We start from the raw sequence: 26,829 nt of genomic DNA on the forward strand, positions 1-26,829 counted from the left end.
GAAAAAAACAAGACTGGCTGAATGCCTCTCATTTTGCCAAGTGCTCCTCAGGCCAGTACATAACAAGGAAATGGACTGACAGGTTGAGAAAGAGGACAGAGAGAGGCATCAATGATCTATTGTTTGCAGCCAAGGCGCTCCTTCCAACTCCTCTGGCAGTCGATATATCAAAGGAACCAAAATATATTACACCATCTGCACCGAGATATTTTACAAATACAAATGACGTCATTTGTGTTTCTTTGGCTTAATAAAAGCATTAAGAGCAGTTATGTACCCAAGCAAGTATGTGTGAGCATGCACACACACACACACACACACTGCTCCCACCAAAGGTCTGGAATCTATCAAAGCCCCCATTGCAATTACCTTTCAATGCGGGCAAAACGCATTACCTCTGTGCTGTGAAATGAACGCTATGTTATTCCTACAAGGCCAGAAGTCGATCTTCCACACTGTGTACTACAGTGTACATCCTGCAGCTGGCTACGTGACCCTCTTGCATCAGTGCTGCCTTTCACATTACGACAGATATTAAGTGGATGTTGAGAAAGCTGATCTGCAATCGGCGGCGAGAGCTATATTTTTCACCTTGGCACAGGTCTGACTGGAAGTGTTTTCCCAACACTGTAATGCTAAGGTAGAATTAAATGGGTATTTAATGTGAGAGCGCAGTTGTTCACACACCCTCACATACTGTGGAATTCAGGCTATTATTATCAATGTGCGCAGCTCAGTCTTATTGAATCATGTTCCCACAAAGCTTGTAAAAAAAGTGAGCCACGATTCAAGTTCTAAGAGATGGAACTGGATCTCTTACACTCACATTTAATTGGAAACTCACAATATGAAGCAACTGCACAGAGAGCAACAACAACAGAGTATCCCTTCTGAGACTACGTAAATCTTTTGTTTATTGTTGATATCAAATGAAAATGTATCTCCACTCTCTAGATTCTCTTGTCCGAGATAATGCGGATCGTGTTCATGTGCCTTTATCAGAAATAGTTGAGTCCATGCTGTTCATATTCAGCGGTTGGAAGAAGCATGCAGGTCCTTTGTCTAAGCAAAAGTGTCACTTAAGTAAAAGTACCTAAGTATTATGAACAAAATGTATTATAAGTATCACAATGAAAAGTACTCATAGGCCTACTCGTCCTCAAAATTGCTCCTATGAGTATACTCATATATTAATGGATTATGATTACTGATGCATTAGTGTATAAGTAGCATTTCACTATAGCTGCTTGAAGAGGAGCTAATTTTAACTATTTTATACACTGTTGGGTAATCTGTAAGAATGCATCATATCTGAGTTTTAATGACGTGTATGTAAAATCAACTGATAAATAAAGGAAGTGGAGTAGAAGTAGGGCTGGGCGATATGGAGAAAATCAAATATCATGATATTTTTGTCCAAATACCTCGATATTACAACGATATTGTAGGTTTGAAAATTGATGCTTTTAAAAAATATTTACATAAGATTTTTGAATAAATAATCATCAGTAATGTGGATATAATGACTAAGTGGATAAAGGCAAGTAATAGAATAGCTAGAACAGTCGGGGAAGTTCAGAAAATGACATCAATTTACTGTAATGCAGCCTTTAAAACCAGTAAAAGACAACACTTATGCCATATTACGATATCCAAAATAAACGACATTATTGATATAATATCAATATATTGCCCGGCCCTAACTAGAAGTATAGAGTAGCATAAAATACTCACGTAAAGTACAAGTATCTCAAATCCGCACTTAAAGCTGCAGTTGGTAACTTTGAGCAAATATGATAAAAAAAAATATTTTGAATAAAACTGTCCCTATATCCTGACAGTAGTGCATGAGACAGGTCATCTTAAAAAAACATGTTCCTCTGCCTCTTCCTGTGCCTATAATGGCATTTGCAAGATTTCACAGCGCCCAAACAAAAACAACCAATCAGAGCCGAGCAGTCTCTAATGCAGTCAATCACTGCTCGGGAAACTCGCGAACTCCGAGCACACTGTCAAGCTAGGCAGCGCTGATCAAATATGAATCAATATTCTGTTACTGTAATGCCTATTTCTCTCCTCAAATGTTTTCAGAATCATCTTGTAGTGTACTGTTTAGCTGTAAAATGAGAACGTTTGTGACCCGGCAGCCATGTTGAAAACAGTCGAGCCAAAACCAAGAATCACCCACCGACAGGAGCAAACTTTCTCATTTTACAACTAAACCGTACACTACAAGATGATTCTGAAAACATTTGAGGAGAGAAATAGGCATTACAGTAACAGAATATTGATTCATATTTGATCAGTGCTGCCTAGTTTGACCGTTTGATTGACAGCTCCTGTAGGCTACAGACTCCTTCGCTCTGATTGGTTGTTTTCCTTTAGGAGTGGTGGACTCTTGCAAATGTCATTAAGACCACAGGAGGACACAGAGGAACATGATTTTTTTCATAGATTATCTGTCTCACGCACTACTGTCAGGATGTAGTAATAGTTTTATAAAAATAACTGCAGCTTTAAGTACAGAGTAAATTAGTTACATTCCACAACTGCTCACGATCATTTCACTATGTCGAATATAGAAATCTCTCCAGAAAGGCTGCTGGTTGGGTAACACTTAAGTGTGAGTCAGAGTGTAACTGGAACGAGCAGGCAATTTGTTTAAGAAAAGAAACACACTATCTCAGATAAAAAACCTCCTGATTCATTGCGATGTCAAGGCTTTTCCATAATAAAAGAATAATAAAAAAATATCGTTAAATAAATCCATCAGGAGATTTGTCTTAGAAGCAGACGAGCTAGCGTGTTATCAAAGAAGCGCACTCCCTTTCTGTCTATTTAAGATGCCTGGAAGAGGTCACATCAATAGCATCTCTGTTGTTCCAGACCTGACTAATGGAGAGAAGAGAGACACAACTGTTGTTTCAGACCTCGCTAATGGAGAGACGGAGCTCTTCATTTCCTCCGAGGCCATTCTCATTGTTTAACCATCCACACCAGCCTTCAGCCCCCTCCCTGTCGGAAAACACATTATGTGACATTCCAGAAATAAAATAACACAAATTATTAATGAATATAGCTATCCGAAGAATCGGAATTTGATTACGGTGCGAGCCATAACAGGATATGGCTCGGGTTGTAGGGTGGTCTCTCTCTCTCTTTCTCTTTCTCTCACAGTGTGTCTTTCTCCCATTCAAATTCGAGGCATGCTCAAACATCTAATAGATTTTTCCACCCCGGCACACAATTTACTGCTTACAGATTTAGAATTCTCTGGCTTCCGGCCAGTCAGAAGTGAATTAATGATATGAGCACATCAGCGAGGAAAAACAGCTTGTGATTCTCTCTCCTACAGGTCTGAGCATAATGAAGAAGATACTGCCATAAACCCTCCCAACACCACCAAAAAGGAGAAAAAAAAACATACCAGAGAAGGAGAGAGAGCGGGGAGGGTGTTGAGAGAGGCACATAATCAATACAAACACTCCATTAAATTACTTCAAAAAGGGATTTTGGACAGTTTGTAGAATTAGTTCTGCGGGAAAAAAAGCAGATGGGGAAGCAAATATGTTCGAGGGGCGGAAAGCAAACAAGTGCAAATGCTACAATCTGCCACATATTCTGAATGGAGGAGTACAGTGTGGCGTGTCTCACAAAAGCATTCTTTCTCTGCCGGAGTCACAACATACCATTACTCTTGTAACACCACGACACTTCCTCTTTATCTTTTCCAAGAAACCGCTTTACTCCTTCCCACGTAGCAGTCGGAACATAAAACATTTTCATGTGTGATAGTGAGTCAAATATTGTTCTGTATTGTCACCAAGACAAATCAGCCGTGAGAAGACAGCATCTGTCTGTTTCCTTATCACCAGCTCCTGCCCGCATAAACATTCAGCGACGCTCTGAACAGTCTCTGAAAAGGGACAGAATCTACCCTCTACATCAAATTGAAATGTTCCGACTGAAATATTGTCGGGATATCAACTCGGGGTATGTGTGCCAAGCCTGGCATCCAGATCAGATGTTGCATCAGAGGGAAATACAGTGGTTCTATCCCCGAGCGGGCCAGGCTGTAAAGAATCTTGAAATGCGGCGATATCGCTCCGTGCCTCACTGGCCTACTGCACCTTCCAGCTCAATCACTGTATTCGTTTAGCTCCGAACACATAAAGTAATGTACTGCTGTGTCCCAATTCCAGACAACACAATAATTCTGAGCAGTGTAGAGTGTGTGCGCCATGGAAACGTGACAAAATTAAAGTATTGAGACTTTAAAAAAAAGGCTTAATTTTGGAGTGTGCTGTTAACTGTTCCACAATGCAACGCACAAAGAAACAGGCCTCTCTCACATCAGACATGTTGACTTGTCACAGTAGGAAAAGCACTAAACAATAATATTAACGTTGGCTGAATTCCATTTAGCTGCTTTGATTTCAGGTATTGTACATGCTGGCTCACTGTCACTCACACTTTGAATAGAACAGAGCCATCATTAGTGTTATTGGTAACAACAAGTCAAAATGTGATGCTGCTCACAGCTGAAAAACATTTAAAAAGGTCTTATTGATAACATTTTTATGTAGGCAAATATTTTCAAAATAATAATACATCTACAGAGCCTTTAGAAAGGTGCCGAATAAAAGTGTGGCTTTTCCTTAAAAAAATTATTATGATTGCGAATTAATCATTTTAAAAATGTTGGGCGGGTCCGATATCTACCGTCTGGTTCCCACTTCTAACAAGGCTTGTGAGCCAATAGTTAAAAGACGTTGGTATCATGTGGTGACTCTGGGTTGTCACTTAGAGTGGAAAAAACAGATAAATGGCTGAGATTGACGGTAAGTGTCTGGCAACGACTTGTTGTGAAGTAAATGCAATGGAACGAGGAAGGGAGAATGTGATATCTAGTAGTTGAATGTTATCGATAGCACCTTTAAATTAATGACAGACTTGAAAAAACAAATTAATTCCAAAGTTGCGGTGTGATTCATTCCTGTTAAGTATAAACTGGTGTAGTTTGTTGACTTTTTATATGCAAAAACAGTATATAAACTACAGTATATAGCACAACTATATACTCTATAATTAGCATGTATTATGGAATTAGGACACGGCTTATAATGCAGTTTTGCAGCTCAGTTGGTAGAGAAGGTCGGCCATTTATCGTAGCGTTGGTGGATGGATCCCTGTCCCCTCCTGTCCACATGTTGACGTGTCCTTGAGCAAGACACTGCATCCCAAACTGCTCCTGATGTATGTGTATGGAAATATAAGTTGCTCTGGACAAAATGAATGTAATGCACTTCACCTAAAATATACAACATGCAGAGTAATAAAGGTCAGTTGTGGATTAAAGGAGGAAAATGCCATAATGTCATTCATTTTATACATTCAACTCAAGTGCATTTGGATTCAAAATCCATCACGTCCACCACAATTTGACTCTGGACGTTGATGGAGACACTGGATGGAAATCATCAATCAAAGCACACCATTTTTAGCTTTTCATAGCGGAAAGAGATGCATGAATAACATGTCTTTCCTTGAATAATAATAACTGACCTTCATTACCATCACTAACTGAATATTCCATGAAAATGCTCACATTTTTTCAGCTATCTAATCCATCATGCGCCCTGGGCTTTAGTGTGATTCACTGTATAAATTGGTCGGATGAATCGACAGAGGTACAACCGTTTTAATATGCAGCACTGCAGGAAGCATCTAATATCTTAAACAAATATTTGTCATAGATAAGATATTATTTTTTTAATTTTACGGTATCATTTACTTTAATTTTCCAAATGAGCTGCAGCACAAAAATAATATCAGAAGTTAAGGGGAGGGGGTGACTGCTTTTGTAATACACTGTATATTTATTTTCCGCCTGCATGGTTATATGAGATGTTTTCTCAGACAGCGCTGATCCTCGCCGTGCTGAGGGATGAACCATCTACTGATGATACTACAGGTGAGGGCAGGAGTCAGGAACACCATCTATGTTCTCTGAATGCAGGAGTCACAAGCTTTGACCTTGTATAATCCTCCACATCATCTCAACTCACAATCTGCTCACTGGCCTCTGCGCTGAAGGCTCCAATTGAAAAAAGACAAGACAGAAAACCTATTGAGCTATTTTGTGAGCAAGAGCAACCCTGTGTTTCTTTTTCTGCTTTTTGTTTTATTATTTTCTTTCTACAGCTCTCTGTTTCTCCCGGCTAAAGCCAACAAACTGTATCAGCAGATACAGCTCTCCGACGCTCGGCCTCCTAGTATACGACCAGAAACCAATTTCGGCAGGCAGCAATGAAAAAAAAAAAAAAAAAAAAAAGAATCAGGCCAGTTCTCTGGGGAGAGATAGAGGGGCAGAATGTAAACTTCCCTGGCAAGCCATCCCTGGTGGATTGAACAGTAAAAAAGAAGCTCTAATGCTCACTCCAATACAAGATAAACTGAGTGGACAGTTTGCATTACCTGATTAAGTGAATCACATTACAGATTATGTAAGGACTGAAAAATACAATACATCACTCTTCATGGACTCGTAGAAATGTGTTATTACTGTCCTCTTGGCTTGGAATTCTGTATGTGGGAAACTACAGTGTGTTCAATGGGATTAAATGTCCTTTGTGTTTGTCATATGGAGGCCACAAGAAGACTCGATTGTTCTATTTTTAGATACTTGAAAAACAATACGTACTTATATGTTTGTACGTTAGATATGAGCTATAGCCTACAGCCAGCAGCTGGTTAGCTTAGCTTGTGACAGTTACGACAAAGAGGAAGACGTTACTGAGCTCAGTCAAGAAATTGTCCCCCACATTTTGCAGGGATTAAACAAACAGGATAGAACACGTACATTTGTGTTGCTTTACATTTGATAGACAGAGCCAAGCTAGCTGTTTCCCCCCATTTCCAGTCTTTATGCTAAGCTAAGCTACTGGCGGTAGCATCATATTTGCTGTACAGACACAAGGGTGATCTCAATCTTCTCGTCTAAATTGCGGCAAAAACAGACTGTTACATTATAGAGTAACATTTTTTTAGTTCTAAAGGTCTATGGGAATGTTGCACTTGTTTCTCTAATTAATTCCTCTACTTTGTGCGGGCATCTTTGGTTTCACTCTTTATGCATTTCCGAGGACAGAATGGAGCTTTGTTCACAAACCATAATGCTCCATGCATGTAACGCAGATCAAGAACAATACAATTGCCACTCTGCTATTTCCGACACATTTGTCTCGTAATATTTTTCATATGTTGCCTGTGAGACACAAATACATAACAGTGCGCTTAATTCACATTGGCAGCGCGCCAGGAAAAGTTAGGATATGCACTTGGAAAAAAAAAAGAAAAAGAAAAGAAGAACAGTTTCCCTCGATAACAATGGCACACTTTATTGCTCTTTAGCTCACAATGGTTTTCTGTGCAGCTTGTGGTATTGCTGCAGTATCCTGTTATGGGGAACAATCCAATTCCTCTGACATAGTTACAGATCAGCCTGAGAACAACAATCAGCAAATACATCATTCAAGTAAAAACAGAGAGCAGCCACTTCGGGCTGTTCTATTCATAAATACAATCCGACAAAAAGAGCATATAGACTAGCTGCATCATAAAAAAGTCAGTCTAGTCAATGAGCCAATATTACACAGAATTACAGACATTCTGCTACAGGATGCTTTACGGGTGCTTTTATATCTGATCTGCTGCTGCTGTGGCATGAATATTTCATTCCGGTAGTCAGCAGCATTGCAGTGGCATATTTCATATTTCTATGCAAACCCTTGCTTGGAGTAACGTGCATTTGCATTTGAAGAATAAGTGATCTCTCTCGCTCTTTCCCCAAACTCTCTGCCCCGCTCATATTGTTAGACTGTCAACAACTGACACACGCCAAAGACGTAGCGAGCAAACAAACAAATGGATAAGTGAGTGCACACCACTGATTGTCGGTGTGTAGCACGTGTGCACGTGTCCATCTATGTGTGTGTGTGTGTGTGCGTGTCTCTGGTGCACTGCCAGAGTCTGAGCCCGTTCTGCTGAGTGGGCAGATTCTCTGGCGGAGTGTCCCATCGGAGTGACAAGTGCATTTAGAAACAGCCTGATGGAGTCATTAACGGCAGCGCTGCTCATTAGCAACACACGCACGCACGCACACACACACACACACACACACACACACACATAACCGCTCAGTAACAATAGCGTCACCGTCAGGTTATTACTCTGGCAGCAGATAAATCTATAAAATCCCGACGATGCAGCACGTTTATAGAAAGCCCTGATATGGAACATAATATCATTTAAGAAGCAGGCTGACACATCTATTTGTGAAAGCGAGCAATCACACACACGCGCACAAGCACAATCAAACCGTATTGATTACAGGAATAACAACAAAGCATCCATTATTGATCCTCTTGTCCTTTTTGCGTATGAGATTCAAGCAATATCAGGTAATCAAGGGCATTACGGCATCACACAGAAACACAGCACAGCTTCTCTTCCTGGAAGATCCCGAGCAGAAAACAGTACAAGGCTCATCAATAAACCACGCTTTTCTACAGGAAAAACAGGCTCGTGTTTTTAAGCCTAAAGCAGTTTCACTTCCACAAAGGCTTTAGGCATAAAATGATTATTAAAAATGAATTAATTGAGGATTATATAAAGCTACATTTCTGGCTTTAAATCACCCGGATACATACTTATAACCTGACAAGACGCGATGGTATTTTTAGCATATTTGATTATACCATTATAATCAGCATTAGGCATTACATCACAGCCATGTGAGAGGGAGGCAAATAACTGGGAAACGGCTTCAAAGGGAACATTATGTTCTTTCTGATTATTAGGCTCAAATGCCAGAGTTTCCTATTTGCATCGGATGAGTCATCCGCAGAGACAGCCAGCTTTATGTTGGGCCTGATAGGTAACGCTGCCGTGAGACCCCAAGAGCCCGGTGCGAGAATCAAACAATCACCGACACTTAATGGCGCCGTATACGTGATGAATACGCCAGACAACCATTCAGACAAAAACAGCAATGATCCTTAAAGCTCCGGAGATATACACAGCCAATTATGATCTGAACTGAGACTGCAGTTTGATGTGACTCAATTATTTAAAGCTGAATTATGCGATTTTTGCAAACGCTGCCTTTGTTGTTGTCGCATTCGGAACAGAGCTGTTATACGGTAGGATGTTAATGCGTTGGCAAACACGCTGCCATTACCTCTATCCTGCCTCTATTAGTGTGATTCTCAGCTCATTATAGCGGGAGGAATTCCAACTACATACTGATGAATTACTCCAGTCAAGACAACACTTGTTAAACCAACCAAAGGACAATAAACATAAGCTGATTTATGGCAGAGACAGGACACAAATACATAAACATTCAACACAGCAGCGCAGAGAAACACTGCAGTAACCTTTTGGAAGGAAGAAATGCTTTAAAAATAACCTTAAAAAAAAAAGAAATTGAGGTTTCTGCTGACGCTCACCTAGCTGTGCCCTTTCCCGCTGGACATCCTTGAAGTTGAGCCCGCTGGTCAGGGTGCTCTCCCGGTAGCGGTGGAGGGCCTCCCGCCTCCCGTTGGTCCCCAGCTCTCGGAGCACGGAGGGTTTGAGAGGCTCGGCCTTCAGACAGTTGGTCCATCCTGAGAAGTCTGGTACCGTCCACTTCACCAAGTCCTCCAGCCGCACAATCACCTTCTCCGACACCGCAATTACCTCGTGCTGAAAGGAAGCGGGGCACAATCCCAATTACAATCAGAAGCGCATGAAGGGAGTTACATAAATGCAACTGTATCAAGGTCATGGATCGTTTGCTTTTGCAACAATTTTATGACTATGTTTGAAACAGTGTTGTTGAACAGATCATAGGCTGTATATAAGAAGTGGACTGCCGTTTGGAAGCCTGGAGTTCGGCTTTTTGGCCGTTGCCATCTTGTTTTTTTGCACCCAGAGGTGACACGAGAGTGTGGAGCTAAGTACAACCGAACGCTGAATAAGACATTTTTAGGTGACCAAAAATGTTACAATTAAAAGGCAGGGTTGACGATGTTCTCCAGTCTCCACTATTTGTTATATTGGTTGAAATGGTCTTTACACCCCGACAGCGATCCATTACTGATGAGCTCTGAAAAAGGACCGGAAAAGAGCCGTCATCTATAGCTGCTGTAATCCTGTAAAAACGTCTACCAATCACTGCCTTGCGGTCCGCTTGGAAAGAACCAATCGGATGCCTCCCTGCCTCCCTGCTCGTATTCTACCTTTGGCGTGCACCAGCCTGAACTCAAAGCGCGTCGCCACCGCAAGTTTACTGGAGAATGGAAGAGAAAAGTCAGCCCTGCAGTAGCACTGCCGCGGTTACTTGTCATGAAGTAGCGTTGTTGAGTTGAGGTCCTCTCTCCGCTCTGTGTCTGTGAAGTAGTTACGATGCGGCGGTGCTCGTGCATGTGTGTGTGTGTGTGGGGGGGCGTTGCCTTGGAAGGAGCCCTGAGGAGGGGGGGTTTAGACGGAGCTCCTGAGGCGATGCTACTTTCAAATTATGCTAGCTTTCCAACATCGTCGACCCTATCTTTAACTTTCATGAACTGAAAACACACTGTGACAAGCCGTAGTAGCGACGGTAGCCCCACCCTAAAGCATCCCCTGCTTTTTGGTCTATTTGACTCTAAATGGGACCATAATTTACTAAATGAACATCATGCTGTATTGAAGAAGACTTGAAACTAGTGATTGAGACCATAAACTGTTTACAATGTTTACTGAGGTAATAAATCAAGTGAGAAGTAGGCTCATTTTCTCATAGACTTCTATACAATCAGACTTCTTCTTGCAACCAGAGGAGTCGCCCCCTGCTGGCTGTTAGAAAGAATGTAAGTTTAAGGTACTTCCGCATTGGCTTCACTTTTCAGACACGGAGGTAGCCCACTGATACAGACACACATTCTAAAAACACCACATCTGCAGGTACAGTAGGCTATACATGATGGAAATCTATTTCACAAACAATTTGGGATTAATAGAGCACATTTTTACTCTATCTCTATACCATACTAATGCCAAACATGCCATTCTGATACATTTTTACATATATCCATTTTATTTCTTTTAAGCATTTTTAAACTTACAAAGTGTACCTGATATTTTCAGTTCCATAAATGTGCCCCCTTTTACAGAAATACAGTGATTTTTTTTTTACATTAGTCCCGACCTTTTGTTTCTTAAACATACATATTGCTCTCAAATCATTTGGACTTTTTCTCCCTATTTTAAACATCTTTTGGATGCTTTCAGGAAGTCATTTCTTTTTGACTTCATACATGATTTGCGCTGTTTTAAAATCTACCAAGTCTCTGAATTTTAGAGCCTTTAATTCAATAAGCAGCGGGTTAGGTGGTTCGTAATGAGTAGTTTTGTTTACAATTATAGCCTATAGTCTTTAGAAGTAAAAAAAAACTTGGATTTATTTTATGAGTGTTTCCCCACACTTCCACACAGTATGTAACAGCGGTGGAATAAGTATGCAGATCCTTTACTTAACTAAAAGTAGAAATATCTAAAAATACTCTTTTACAAGTAAAAGTCCTGAATTCAAAATGTTACTTAAATAAAAGTACAGAAATTATATTAGCAAAATGTGCTTAAAATATCAAAAGTAAAAGTATTCCTTTCAGAGTGTTGTATTATTATATTGTATTATATTATATATTGTATTGTATCATAATATATATATATATAGTAGTAATAGTATAGTTTATACGTGTATCTCATGTTTTTTTAATGTAAAACCTTAATCAGCAAAGTAACTAGTAACTATATGTGTCAAATAAATGTAGTGGAGTAAAAAGTACATTATTTCACTGAAATACAGTAGACTAGAAGTTGCATAAAGTTGCATAAATAAATACTCGTGAAGTTCAAGTACTTCAAATGTATACTCATTACTTGAGTGAATGTACTTAGTTACATCCCACCACTGATAAGTCATATGGCGGTATAAGGTGAACACAATCAGGGTAAAAAAAAGAAAAAAACAGGATTAAAATAAGGATAAAGATCAGAATCAGAATCAAAATCAGAAGCCAGCAGAAGAAACAGGACGAACAACAGGACGTCCTTATTTATCAACTAAATTGCTATGAGAGTCAAGTAGCATTACGGCTGTGGATGCACATTAATGTAAGTCAATTACGGCACCATGAATATGGATGATGTGGATGATTGCTGAGTTGAATTTACGCCAGCAGTTAAATCAATGTCAATGGGGACGTAGATGTTTTTAGACTTTTTGATTAGCATTTAGGAAGTCAGGCTCCAGATATTCACCCTGAATGTTGAGATCTTTAAGCTTTTAGATCGCGAGTCACACACACAGCGGCTATGATTACACCTTCAAAGTGTAGAGGAGTAGAGGAGACAATTTGTTACAGTGAGAGTGTAATGATTGAACAGGAAGAAGCTGTGAGCCAACGGTCTCCCTGACACACAATAAAGCTAATGTGACACTGTCAGAGGACTATAAATGTAAATCTATAGCAGTGATGTGCATGGGTAAGCTGCTGGCTTTGTGTACATACTTTATTCTGTTCAGTTGGCTTGCTTAATAAGATTTGCTCTCTCAGTATGTGCTTCAACCTATTTCTTTTTTTTCCTAAGTTTGATACGACCTCGTCTAATAACTCTCATACTCGAAGAACTATGAGTCCAATGGAGAGGTAAGGAAGCAGAGATGCTTAAATGTGTTTCCATTTGAAGGGCTAATGGCTGAAGTGCTTGTTACCGACAGAGTGGAGCAGTGCGCTCGAAGATGGCTATTACAGAAACAGGGAAATCTGGAGGACAGATGTGTAAGGGCAGAAACGCAGACGCTCTGAGTGGGTCTCTGATGTTTACCTTGGTTATCTCCAATTTACCAGTCTGCCTGTACACATTTCCCCTCAAAGAGCATATTACTCACATTAAAATAACATTCATTTACTCTATATCGACATATTTATGACGCGCCTTATGTATGAAGGCAGACAGGGTGGACGTAATAAAAGCTAAACCTATACGAGCTAATAAAATCCAAAAGGACAACTCTGCAGTAAATCCTTCCAATGTGAAGATTAAAGCGGGGGTAGGCAGGATGTTTTTGGCATCATTGGGCAGAAATTCCATAATAACCTTTCAGCATATTGTAATTCAAGTGCTCTGAGAGAAAACTAGACTTCTGCACCTCCTCATGGCTCTGTTTACAGACTTTAAAAAATCTAGCCAGTGACGGGAGACCTTCACATGTAATTTCAGAGAGAGAGAGAGAGAGAGAGAGCGTTCCTATTGGCTGTTCATTCAACGGAAGCAGCTGTCAATCACTCGTGAACTCCGATCAAATGGTCAAACTAGGCAGCGCTGATCAAATATGAATCAATATTCTGTTACTGTAATGCTGTGTGCAGAAACATCTTGTAGTGTACTGTGGAGCTGTAAAATAAGAAAGTTTGCTCCGGTTGGTGGGCGGTGCTTGATATTTTCCTCAACTGATCTCAACATGGCTGCTGGGTCACAAACTTTCTCATTGTACAGCTAAACAGTACACTACAAGATGATTCTTAAGACATTTTATGTGAAAAAAAGGCATTACAGTAACAGAATATTAATTAATATTTGATCAGCGCTGCCTAGTTTGACCGTTTGATCGGAGTTTGTGAGTGATTGACAGCTGCTCAGAGACGGCAAGGCTCCAGCTCGACTCTGATTGGTTGTTTTCCTCCGGTCTGTGAAATCTTGCAGATGTCGTTAGGAGCACCGGAGGACACAGAGGCACATGATTTTTTTTAGATTAACTGTCTCATGCACTACTGTCAGGATATAGTGACCGTTTTATAAAAATAACTTTTTTTAACTCCCACCTACTGCTGCTGCTGCTTTAAAATGTCAAGTTTTGGTGTTTAAGCTGTGTTTTAATGGATTACTTCAACTTATTTTGTCGCCATATTCTAAAAACAAACACACGAGCACGTGACTTTTCAGCGTCTCAGATTCTCTCTCCGAGTGCTCTGTCTATACAATTACCCACATTCAGTTCTCACATCATCTGCAACTACAGGCATATCAAATCCCAACCAGTTGGAGACAGCATTTCCTTATAAAGGAAAAGCCTGCGAGGGATAGCTTGATATAGCTGTGCCTCCCTCACTAAGTAGAAACATCAAACACGGGTTTTCGGTCTTCTTATAATGAGCTGTCTTCAGCTGTCAAGTGGTGGCGGGTGGTTGTAACCGGCTTTCCATGCAATGAAAAACTGACTGCTGTTTTCTGCCTTCAGAAAAAGCAGGCCATTTGAATAATGTAGAGCAACAGTAAATAGCGTTCCGCCTGCAGCCAGAAACCACATTGTACTTTATCTCTACAGAATTAGCTACTGTAGTTTGATGCAATCTGCTGACAGCACACAGAGAAACAGAACCATGAAATATTTCAGTTCCGTTCGAAAGAGAAATAATGCACTGACTGTTGTGCTGCTGATGTATGAGTCAAACAGCAATACTTCAGGTAATTCAATAGCACACCAGAGCATTCACACACAGCAACAGCAAAGCGTAACAAACACACAGCCATTCGCTCGGTATCAATCAGCTGAATGACATGCTGCCTCGTGTGAGTGCCAACAGATCCTGTTTGGGGACTTGTTCGGCTCGAGAGCAAAACACAACAGGTGAGGGCAATTCAGCAGCTGTCAACACAGTCCAGAATATAATCAGTCTATGAACGGAGCCACAACAGGCTACATCCATTAGCTTCTTTTTTGTTTTGTTTTTTTACTCCCCTACCAGCCGACTTTACAGCGGCTGAGCTGCTGTGTGATGCAGCATGTACAGTCAGGAAGCTGAATACCGGCTTGTGGTTTGCATACGTCACGATATTTGATTGAGAAATGTTCAGGCAAATACTGTAGAATTGAGAAATGTGATGTGTTTCCATAGAAAGGGTTTCAGAGAACCGGTTATTGAGAAACCAGCACAACAACAGCATCGCGGCCTGGTTTGCCACCACGAAATGAAAAAATACAAAACAGAAGAATTTCTACCAAGACTTCAGACAAAAACTATGACTGCAGCAAATGATTGTTTTCATTATTATATGATCCAATATCATCCTTCTGTCTGAAGAGTCATAGTGAAAAATGAGCCCAAAGACTTCGATACAACGATCCAAAAACTCAAAGCTATTCAATTCACAATCACATTAAATGTCAATTTGCAAATTCAACTGTTTTGATAGTCCGTAAATTGTTTAAGTCATATGTTTTTTAATCAGAAGGGACAATAATTCTCTAGGTTGCGACTTCTCAAATGTGAGGATTTGCCAGCTTTCTGAGTCCATTGTAATAGTAAATTGAATATCTTTGGGTTTTGGACTGCTGGTTGGAAAAACAAGAAATTTAAAGGCATCAACATGGACTTAACTATTATATGATTGTGGCATTTTAACAGTTTTCTTGTATTTTATAAACCAATCAATGAAAATGGGAGAAAATAAGAGACAGATTGATTGATAATCAAAATAACTGTTAATTGTAGCCATACATTTTTTGTTTAATAAATGACTTAAAAGGAACAGTGTGTAGCATTTAGGGGGATTTATTGGAAGAAATGGAATATAATATTAATAAGTATGTTTTCTTTAGTGTATAATCACCTGAAACTAAGAATCATTGTGTTCTCGTTACCTTAGAATGAGCCGTTTATATCAGGGCTGTGAAAGTTAATGCGATAATAACGTGTTAGCGCAAATTTGTTTCAATGCCACTAATTTCTTTAACATATTAATGCAAATTGATTGATACTGGCATCATATGAAACTAGATAAACCTCAGGAATCCATTGGTACCAGCCATGTCATACTAGCTTGTCACGTAGGACGTTAAATAACGCTCCAAACTTACACAACATTTTGGCAAGGAAAACTGGCATGGCCATTTTCAAAGTGGTCCCTTGACCTCTGACCTCAAGATATGTGAATGGGTTCTATGGGTACCCACGAGTCTCCCCTTTACAGACATGCCCACTTTATGATAATCACATGCAGTTTGGGGCAAGTCATAGTCAAGTCAGCACACTGACACACTGACAGCTGTTGTTGCCTGTTGGGCTTCAGTTTGCCATGTTATGATTTTAGCATATTTTTATGCTAAATGCAGTACCTGTGAGGGTTTCTGGACAATATCTGTCATTGTTTTGTGTTGTTAATTGATTTCCAATAATAAATATATACATACATTTGCATAAAGCAGCATATTTGCCAACTCCCATGTTGATAAGAGTGTTAAATACTTAACAAATCTCCCTTTAAGGTACATTTTGGTACAAAAAAATGTGTGATTAATTTGTGATGAATCACAATTAACTATGGACAATCATGCGATTAATCGTGATTAAATATTTTAATCGATTAACAGCCCTAGTTTTATATGTACATATGGAGCGGGTCTTCTTCACAGAGCCGGCCACCATGTTACTACAGTAGCCTAGAATCCTACACACTGCACCATTAAACGATTCATCTAGTACTAAAACTGTCGTCAATTCATTTTCTGTAATATCAATTAATCGAGTTGTTATTTTAGACACACACAGATCAATCATTCCAGCAGCATTCGTCAGCATTGCATGGGTCTTGGATTTTCGGTTTCAAAGATGCACTTTAGAAACCTGCTCCTCTGTAAATGCTGCCCATCCACACTGTCCTGTCATTTCCAGTTAGGCAGCTGATAGTTAAGCAAAGCGGCAGACGCAGCCAGCAGGCCACTTGATCATATAGGTCAGGAGGACCGCAAGCCCCCAGCCAAGAGGTGACACTCCACATCAGCAACATACCAAACAGCCCGGTGTCATTTCACTGACACTTCCTACACAGATGCATTAGAAGCATTTATACACTCTGGATCCCACGCTGAACGTCTTAATGTGTCGCCAGAATTGTACCTCGGGTGCGTCAATAAACGCCCATACTCTCTAACTGCTTGTTTTATGATTGAGTTAAAATGCAAGGTGACACATTAACAGCTGAATGTTACATCCTCTCTCCGTTCTTCTATCAATAATTCATGTTATTACTGCAGCAGCGTGATATCTCCAAAAACATTACTGAGTGAATTTATGGCTATGACTGCACATAATGGACTGGAAGTGGGGGGAAAAAACAGACTTCAGCTGCGAAACTGTAGATAACTCTGTTCCAGCAACACATGACTCCGGCATTCTCATTGAAATTTAAATCCATATCATTCAATTTATATGGACGCGGTGGTGGCAAAACAGCTCATAAGGGACATTCCCAATTCTATATTCGGTGATCCAATTAGAGACAATGCACCCTGAAATATTCCATATCACTCCGAACAATGCCCCGCGAGAAATCCACGCCGCTGTGCTCGTACAGTGAGGAGGACATTCCTGACTGTCAGCGTTCTGCGGCGGAGCGTCTCATCGCTCGGACAGGACTTTCAGCTCGGGAGTCAAGGGGTGCACGCTCCTGGTGGGTGGGTGTCTTTCTATATTGTGGGTACACTCACACACACAGTGCTCCTGTCATGCTGGGAAGGTTTCAGCCTGCTGCCTCAGAGAGGTCAGCACTGGAATTCCTAAGGCCAAAGGAGATTAGTAATTGAGTAATGGACATGGTGACATGGACAATGAGGAGACAGAGCAGGGGAAGGAGAGAGAAAGAAGGAGAGAGAGAGGTATGAAACACAATATGAGTTCATTATCTATCTCCCCTCCCCATGACTGACCTTGGCTTCAGTGTCCCAAAACAAACTTATCTAGGAATTAAAAAGGGAGCTCTGGGGAGTAAGTCAGGCACAATTGAATTAGAATATGTTTTTTTTTTTGAGAGCGACTCAAGACTAGAAAGAGTTCAAGGTACGACGTTTAAAAGGTGAGAATTATTGGTGCATAATGTTCTGCCACTTAACGCATGCAGTTTATTCATATGCATAAAAGTTGCCGTAATATCTGCAGGGGTGCCGAACTCATCTTTTATTCACTGATTCCATTAAGAGATTGCGCTTACATGAGCCGGGGTGATGTATGAACTTAGCATTCTTTCGCAGTGATAACGACGTAGAGAAAAAAATGGCGAGATAACAGGAGTTTTTTCAAAGGCTTTCTGAAAGTGGGTGAGGCATCCATCATGTAAGGTGACACCACACGAATAAAGCTGCGTCAGCTCCCTCTGGATCACAGCAGCTTTTGTACTCTTGTATTTTAACAAATAGCACACAGGAGACAAAAAGCAGACTGAGATGCATGACGATTCCACATGCTAAGAAACTCGGTTGAGAACGGGAAATATCGGCTCTCTCATCTGTGGCTGTATTCTCCTCAAAGGTTATAATAACGATCCACTGTAGCTGGGGGCGCTGGAGTCATGCATCAAGGCAAATGTTTGCCTGTTCAAGTGGTTAGTCAATGACAAAGTGGGAAAAAAAGCCGAGCTAAAGAGCATCAAAAGTCTCTTGTGTGTTGACAAAGCGGTCGTTGCTGTAACATATCATTACTTAAGGGCTGCAAAGACACAAAACAGGAATCAAGATTCAAGAAGAATGACAACTCCTTAACCAAATGGGAAATATTAGTGGGGGCTTTTTATAGCCTTTTGAAGTCCAGGGTATTCAGTTTTAAAGGTTTTAAATTACACTATCCTAAAAAGCTGGTAATAATTTACATGCTATTTCAGCAATGGTGAGGAATTCACTGGAGGGCAGTGTTCAGAGTTAATGACTTGTTCTGCGGCAGGAGGAGGCACACATGCGCGCACGCTACATGTGCACGCTAAAAGCCCCCCCACCACCACCCTCACCACCTCCACCTCTAAATTCCTGCCATTGTTGTGTGAATGGGGAGATTTGGTATAATGCACAGACTGGCCAAGACAAGGCAGCAGCACTGACGTTCTTAAAAAAGATCACTGTAAAAATGCGCCGTATCACATTTGCACTGGAGTCATTCAGCGCGACGACCTTATCCATCAAAAATGCTGCTCGCATATCTGAGCCACTTACACTTAACTCAACTAGCATCCCAGATGCCTGAATTACCCATTCAGGGTTTTTTCCCTTAGGAAAAATCAAAGAAGCAGCAAATGAATACAATCTAATTTCCCTACAAGCTGGCTTCCCAAGCACTGAAACACATGCATGGACTACTGCCATGTACTGAAGAAATGGCTCTGGACGCATGCCAAAGTGTTTTCCACAGCAATCAATACTGGCCTAGTGCTGCAGTCCCCGGCCTGTCAGTGTGTGTGTGTGTGTGTGTGTGTGTATGAATGCGTGAGTGTGTGCCAAAGCCCTGTCAGCTAGAGGGACAGAATAGAGGAGAAGAGAGGTCAGATGAAATCAGAGGTGATGATAATAGCACATTAATATAACATGATCCAGAAATATTCTCAGCGGTTGTGAATTCCCATTAAGAGCGCCTTGCTGTATTTGCACTAAAGTGGGATATATAGTATAAGATAAGCATAAGCAATTAAGCGCCTGAAGCGGAGTATACAATAAGTGGGTGTTGTGTGTGTGCGCGCAGTGTGAGCTGTTATCTACAACAGCTCTCTCCTGAAATGTGGGGTCCAAAAAAAACAAAGTATTAAAGCCGGCGAGCGGTATACCAGCAGGAGAGGCAGGCCATTTGGAGTGAGAAGAAATAATGTGTCACTCAATGAGTTTTAAAACACATGTGACTGTTTAGTCAGTGGCAGTTTGCAGGCAGACAAATAGAGCGGAGGCCCCAATAGAGGGTTTGTCATAATGGGTGAGCAACTCGACACAAAGCCTGTTTAAAGAGCCAGCAGAGCTCAACTGGTGGGGGTAAACACTGCTCGCCGGGGCTGAGATGCAATGAAAAATACAGCTTCCTCCACATATGGACTTAATAATTAACCCAGAATAAATAGATTAATACATTTTCTCTGGATCTGCTCATCAACTATTCAGCAAACAGAGCGCAGAGAGGGGAGTTTATTCAATGAATCATATTTCTATTTCCAGCCAAAGCCTGACTGGATTTAAAGCTGGCAGCGTTTAAAAAGGAATTGACCTCCAACCCTGTGACAGAAGAAAAACAAGCACAGTAGGTCATGGGGTTGGTTCCTCACGTCGCCGCACAGCACAGCAAAACACGGCAAACACGGCGCAGGCAGGAGGGGCTGAGAGCAAACAAATACCTGAGAAATAACCAGGAAATTACATCATGCCTCGGCGCTGAGAACACAAGTGAATCAGTAATCCAATTTCCAAGTGAGCTGTGTTCAATATGAGCCTGTTCTGATGTCTTGGAAAAGTTGTGCTGTTTTTGGTATTTGGAGGATACTGTGCTTCAGGCTTAAGATAACACAGCATGAGGTGTGATCTCAGAGAGAAACACAGCACTGATTGTTTACATGTCAAATGTCAAACCGCGCTTTGGTTTTTATGTTGTGTGAATACGACACAGTCTCACGGCAGTTCGTGAATTAGTCACGAAATTTTATTTATTTGATTCGTGTACATAGACACGAACTTCCCTTTTTTTGTGACGCTCAGCATGGCTTTCAACAACGTATTTTTCGTGCGTTTTCGTGCGAAAAAATAGACTTGGTTTGGCTTAGGAAACAAAACTACTTAGCGTGGTTTAGGTTAAAATAACTCCAGAAGTGCTGTAACTTACGTAAGGAAGTTACCTGACAAATAAATCATCTTTGACTTGTGGTTTCTCATGAGACGACTTGATTTCATGCAAACCATCAGGAAAAAAAAAATTTAAATTTATGCCTATGCACACAAATCAATACATTAAATGTGTGTGTATTTCACAAACTGCTGAGAGACTGGGCTGGTGAATAACATTCAAGAGTAAATCGAAGAATAAATGTCATGAGCCTCCATGTTGACACCGTGTTGTGGCTTTACCTCATGATGTGCTCTTTTAGCACTGAAACCTTGTGAAAACAGCACACTTCCTGAGAGCTTATCAGGTTCATATCTGTGTGAGTCACTGGGCTAATCTGAACTCCTGATTTTCAGCCAGTCAATTGCAGATTCAGAGTTACTCCACAGTCATTAATCTGCCTTTATAACTCAAGAGTCCCGGAGAAAAATGACTAATGTGCGGTTTATGAACTCCACTTCCCAGCAGAGCTGAAAAATGAACTCTCTAGTGTTTACGTTTTAAAAAACACAAATCCTCTTTTCACACTTCTATCACTCAGCCAGTGAGTTTTGATATCACAGCTTCTTTTTGTGAGGCTGGTTTACCCTTCTTGTTTGTTTTTGGGATTATGGGTTGCATCTGTAAGCGCTCCTAGCTCACTCACACAGTGCAGATTAGTGTTGTGGGGCAAAGTCAGCGAGAATCTGAAGCGAAGGTCATAAAACTGACTTGAAGTTGTCAGGGCAATTTCCACTGTGTAATACAGTAAGTAGTCCGATTTGCAGAGAGCATGGAGGTTTGACAAGCCCTTTAATTGAGATCAGCCTGCAGACACCTTCAACACATCATCCTCAAATGATATTATCCCATAGTCTGGTTTGTTCTACAAGCAGACTTGCAACTTCAAAGCACGTGCAATGTGTCTCTGGCGATGCAGGATTGATGCAAGTTGCTGCATAATTCATGCAGGGAAATGACTTTTTATTCCTCTTGTACTCTGTTATTAAATACACAAACTACAGCAACTGCTTTTCCTCTCGAATCACTCTGCGTCTCCTTGATTCTCTCACATTTGCATTGGCACTGCTGCAGCCCCTCTCTCTTGGTAGTTAATATAATATTTTCCAGATATGCCCAATGGACTGGAATGCAAGCACTTTGCAATGCAAATAAAGTCTTTGGGTAAAGGGGCGGAGCTGACATGTCGTTGCGCAAGTGTGGCCTCAGAATCGGCGATGCATGCACTCAAAGTAATTACTAAATAATTGCAGCGTGTTAAAGGCTAAAGGGAGAGGGCTCCAGGAGATGATATCCGTTCAGAGGAGAAGAGGAAGAAGAAGAAAAAGATGATAGCTTGTCTAAGCGGCAGCCCATAAATAGCCACCTTTTCTCATGAAAGGGAAACGTGATAGCCTCTCTATTACTCAAGAGGAAAGAATGCAAGTAAAGCATGAGCGGAAGAGAAGAGTGGAGCACAAACACGGCTTTGTCCTTCACCATATAAACAATATAACAGCAGCGGAGGAGCATTTCCATCCAGCCGCAAGTGATCAAAAGCAGAGAGGAGTAATTAAAGCGCTGTTGAGGAATATGAGAGGGAAAACAACACATCATTTGTTTTACAGCCTGGTGCGAACAAAAAAAAAAACACAAACCCAACAAGCTCTCTCAATATATCTGTGAGTAATGGCATTCAGAGCAGCGATGGAACCGGATCACAAGCGCCACATATGGCCACAGTCAATCACAACTATTGCCTTTCTGTGCCAACAACAGCGTAATGCAACACGGAGGCGTTTTTATAAAGTGCTGCCTCAAAAAAACGCGAGCCGACAATCTCTCATTGTGTTGTGGATGGAAACGTCCACATGGAAACATGATGCAAAGAGGTGGAGAGTTTAAAACGTGTCAGAGCTGGCTGAGCTCCGACACGCTTTATGACTCTGTGCCTCTTTCAACATCAGCATTACCAAATATCTAATATCTATCGCAGAGAACCATCTGAGCTGGTTCACCCCAAGCAGTCAGTACCGTTTGCGCAATTTCCGCTCGTATGTCAGTATTTGACACGCTTTTCTACCGAGAAATGAAATGACGGATCCTTATATAGGCGCAGGATTCTTGCGGATTTTCCCTCTTTATAACACAATTAACCTCATAGAGCGCAGCGGCTGCCTGATTGAGCGCAGCTGGACAAGTGCACATTCAGCAGTTGACACCACAATAGGCTGAAGTAAAGCTGGAGAGCTCTAGGTCAATCATTTATAACTGCTCTGGCACATCAATGTCACTATTGATGCGGTGTGTTTATATGAATGTTTCCGCCACCGGAGACTAAAAACATCCGCTGCTGCCAACTCTTCAAGATGCTGCTTAATAAAAAATGCTGCGAGAACACAGAGACATAAACAGCAATCATTCCTCATTATTCATCAGCAAATTAACATGCCTACCTCTCCATGGGTGCCCGTGCGTCCCTGGGGAGTATCCTCCGGTAGGAAATAAAGTTTGGAGCTTGATAAAAGTTGCTTGCTTGTTCTTTCTTCCCAGAGCAGCTGAAGCTCCGCTATGCAAATAGGATCCTCCGGTTTACATCTGACGAAGAAGAAGTCTCCCAGAGACAGAATCCTCGGTTTACCGTCCCGGTGACATTTAAAGGCTTTATAGAATATATATGGTCCATGTAAACCGCAAGACGAGCCCACCCACTGGAGAGGAAGAAATGGGAGAAATTAATGTATGTCTCATCAACTCATTTGGTAAACAAATCATCGTTTAAGAGGACACAAACATTTCAACCATCCATGCGTAATTACGCACGGCTGGCCAACATCACATTAGGAGATCTCTGGTTTTCTGCACACAATCAGTATCATGGAACTATTTTTAGATGTTCAACATATGACACAGATGTGCTCGCGCTAAATGCAATGTGTCAAACTTTTGTGGATGAGGCACGTGAGCGCATTTTACATGGAGGTGTCGATTAGCGCAATGCGATAAATATAAAACACAAATATAGACGGTTGATAAGAAACGTTACCTTCAGTGAGTTCGGCTCCATCTCGACGTTATGAATTGATTAAACTCAACACGCTCTCCAAACTTGCTGGCTTGAATGGATCTACGAAGGTCCTGGAAGGGACATATTCCTGTGGAGTTTAAAACATCGCGTATTAGCCGGTTAAGAGTAATGGGAAAAAATATGTTTTGCGGTGAATAAACAGGATTAAATATTGTGTAAATCCGCGTATTTATTTATTGGAGTAAATCGGTGATTTAGATTTTTTCGGCGAATTTCTATCGAGCGTAATGGTGTGTTTGGACAAAATATTGACATATAATCATAATTATACACATTTTGAATTATCAGCAGATAGTTGTTGTGTTTAAAAATACTAAATATTGTTTTGGGAGAATGATGTGCCTACAGGAGCTTAACCTGTGCTCATATATTGTGTTTATGTGCTGTTCTCACACCGTGTGCCTTCCAGGACTTGTGTAAAAGACGTTCACTATGAAAGCACATTTCTCACAGTAATGACACTGAGGCGCTGCTGTGGATGCCTTCAAGAAACAATGTTACATGAAAGTTAATAGGGCTATCAAATGATTCCTCAAAAGGCGATGTGGGGCTCGTGAGGTGCCGGTTGGGCTCTGAACGGAACGCGCCATGCTTTATGGCTCAGGCACGCGCGGGTTGGCGTTAATGCTGAAAATAATAATGGCCTTTATGTATTTTTATTTTTTTATTTTTTTTTTGAGGCGAGCATGAAAAGACAAAATTGGCCGAGTTGGAAAGCTGGGCGTCACGAGACAGAATCCACGAGGCGGTCCATTACGCAGACATAAATCATGTTGAAACACCGCGCTGACCTTGTGAAGACAGCGGGATATAATGTGACATGGTTTAACACATTGGCACGATCAAAGCCTCTTATATAATTATGTTGATTAATATTTATTAGGCTGCCATAAACGCTGCGGATCACACAAATATTAGGAGGACCGATATAAAACTCTGAATTATTAATAATAGCTGTGATATTTATACGGAGTTACACAAACTTCACGCTTTCTATTTACATGAGTGGACTCATTGTGCCTTCAGTCTCGGCTGCTGAATGTGTCAGCTGTATTTTATGGGCTGTCTGGACTCATGAATGTGTTGCTTGCAGTACCCGGCTCTGTCCACAGCGCTGCGCTGTTTCTCCTCTGCTGTCATCATCCTCCTCCTGCAGCCTTTGGCCTGCATTTATCCACTACTCAGATCACAGAGCATGAAACAGCGACATAGGCCTACTTCTGACACCAGCTATTTCAAGTACACTATTACGCAATGCGCTTTCTTTTCCTGAAATGACGGCCGGAGCATACAGGCGCATTGATTCACAGCCAGAAAAGTGTTTTCCTGTGAAACGGACATGTTTCTCTTTCTCTTCTGGTTCTGCTGCTGTTATGAATAGCTGTCTGGTAGATATATTAAACACATATACAGTGGCATCAAGGCTCAGAGACAATGACTTTTAACTATTATGTCAACGGGGTTCAATAATATAATATAATATAATATAATATAATATAATATAATATAACATAATATAACATAATATTACTACTATTGTACATTTCCAGAATTATTCTTATTCATTTCTTATTTATACTATTCTGGGACGGGAGACTTTGACCAATCACAGGTCATTTCAGAGAGAGAGAGCGTTCCTATTGGCTGTTCATTCAACAGGGGCAGCTGTCAATCACTCACAAACTCCGATCAAACTGTCAAACTAGGCAGCTCTGATATGAATCAATATTCTGTTACTGTAATGCCTATTTCTCACATAAAATGTTTTCAGAATCATCTTGTAGTGTACTGTTTAGCTGTAAAATGAGAAAGTTTGCTCTGGCTGGTGGGCGGTGCTTGGTATTTCCTCTACTGATCTCAACATGGCTGCCGGGGTCACAAACTGTCTCATTTTACAGCTAAACAGTACACTACAAGATTTTTCTGAAAACATTTTACACGAGAAATTTATATTATAGTAACAGAATATTGATTCATATTTGATCAGCGCTGCCTTGTTTGACCATTTGATCAGAGTTTGCGAGTGATTGACAGCTGTTCAGAGACGGCAAGGCTCCAGCTCGGCTTTGATTGGCTGTTTTCCTCCGGTCTGTGAAATCTTGCAGATACCGTTAGGAGCGCCGGAGGACACAGAGGCACATGATTTTTTTCAGATTATCTGTCTCAGTTTTGTAAAAAAATACTTTTTTTTAATCATATTTGCTCCAATCTGCCTACTGCTGCTATAATAGATCCCACTTATAAGTATTTTGTATTTACTTTTTTGCACTTTAGTTATTTGTTATATATTGCACATTTAATGTAAATATTTGTACATATTTCATATTTCTTATATTCTCCTTTTCTTATTTTAATTTTAGTACTTATATTTCTTTACACATGTTGTGTTTATATTGTAGCATTATGTACACAATTTATATTCTACATATGCCTTTATTTCTTGTTTTCTTACATTTCTTTATGTTTATATAAGAATAACTGCAACGCCCCAATTTCCTCTTGGGATCAATAATTTTTTTCTGATTCTGATTAATATATTATAATATAATATAATGTAATACTACTGTACATTTTAAAAAAATATTCATATTAATTTATTATTTATACCATTCTGGCATTTATTTATTTAACACACTTAATAGATCCCACTTCTTAGCATTTTGTATTTACTTATTTGCACTGTGGTTATTTGTTATATATTGCATGTCTTAATGCAAATATTTGCACATATTTCATATTTCTTATATTCTCATGTTCTTATTTTTAATTTTAGTACTTACTTATATTTCTTTACATATATTGTGTTTATAGTGTATCATTATATACTTAATTTACATGTTACATACTGCTTTATTTCTATTTTTACATTTCTTTTTGTTTATACAAGAGAAACTGTAATGGCCCAATTTCCCCTCCGGGACCAATGAAGTATTTCTGAATTTGGTTAATATAATATAATATAATATAATATAATGTAATATAATGTAATATAATATAATATAATATAATATAATATAATATAATATAATATAATATAATATGATATAATATAAT

General features: G+C 40.3%; 1 protein-coding gene across 1 annotated transcript in view; it reads right to left on the bottom strand.

Annotated features, from left to right (window-relative positions):
- Positions 1-23,892, bottom strand: part of arid5b (AT-rich interaction domain 5B) — a 99,733-nt gene extending 75,841 nt beyond the window's left edge. The window contains exons 1-3 of the mRNA XM_074645505.1: positions 23,734-23,892; positions 23,144-23,398; positions 9,513-9,747 (exon numbers count right to left, since the gene is read on the bottom strand). Coding sequence (XP_074501606.1) covers positions 9,513-9,747; positions 23,144-23,398; positions 23,734-23,754 — 511 coding nt within the window. The 5' untranslated portion in view covers positions 23,755-23,892. The remainder of the gene's footprint in view (positions 1-9,512; positions 9,748-23,143; positions 23,399-23,733) is intronic.
- Positions 23,893-26,829: the final 2,937 nt, after the last annotated feature.

The sequence above is a fragment of the Sebastes fasciatus genome, chromosome 9 (genome assembly GCF_043250625.1).
Source record: "Sebastes fasciatus isolate fSebFas1 chromosome 9, fSebFas1.pri, whole genome shotgun sequence".
NCBI lineage: Eukaryota > Metazoa > Chordata > Actinopteri > Perciformes > Sebastidae > Sebastes > Sebastes fasciatus.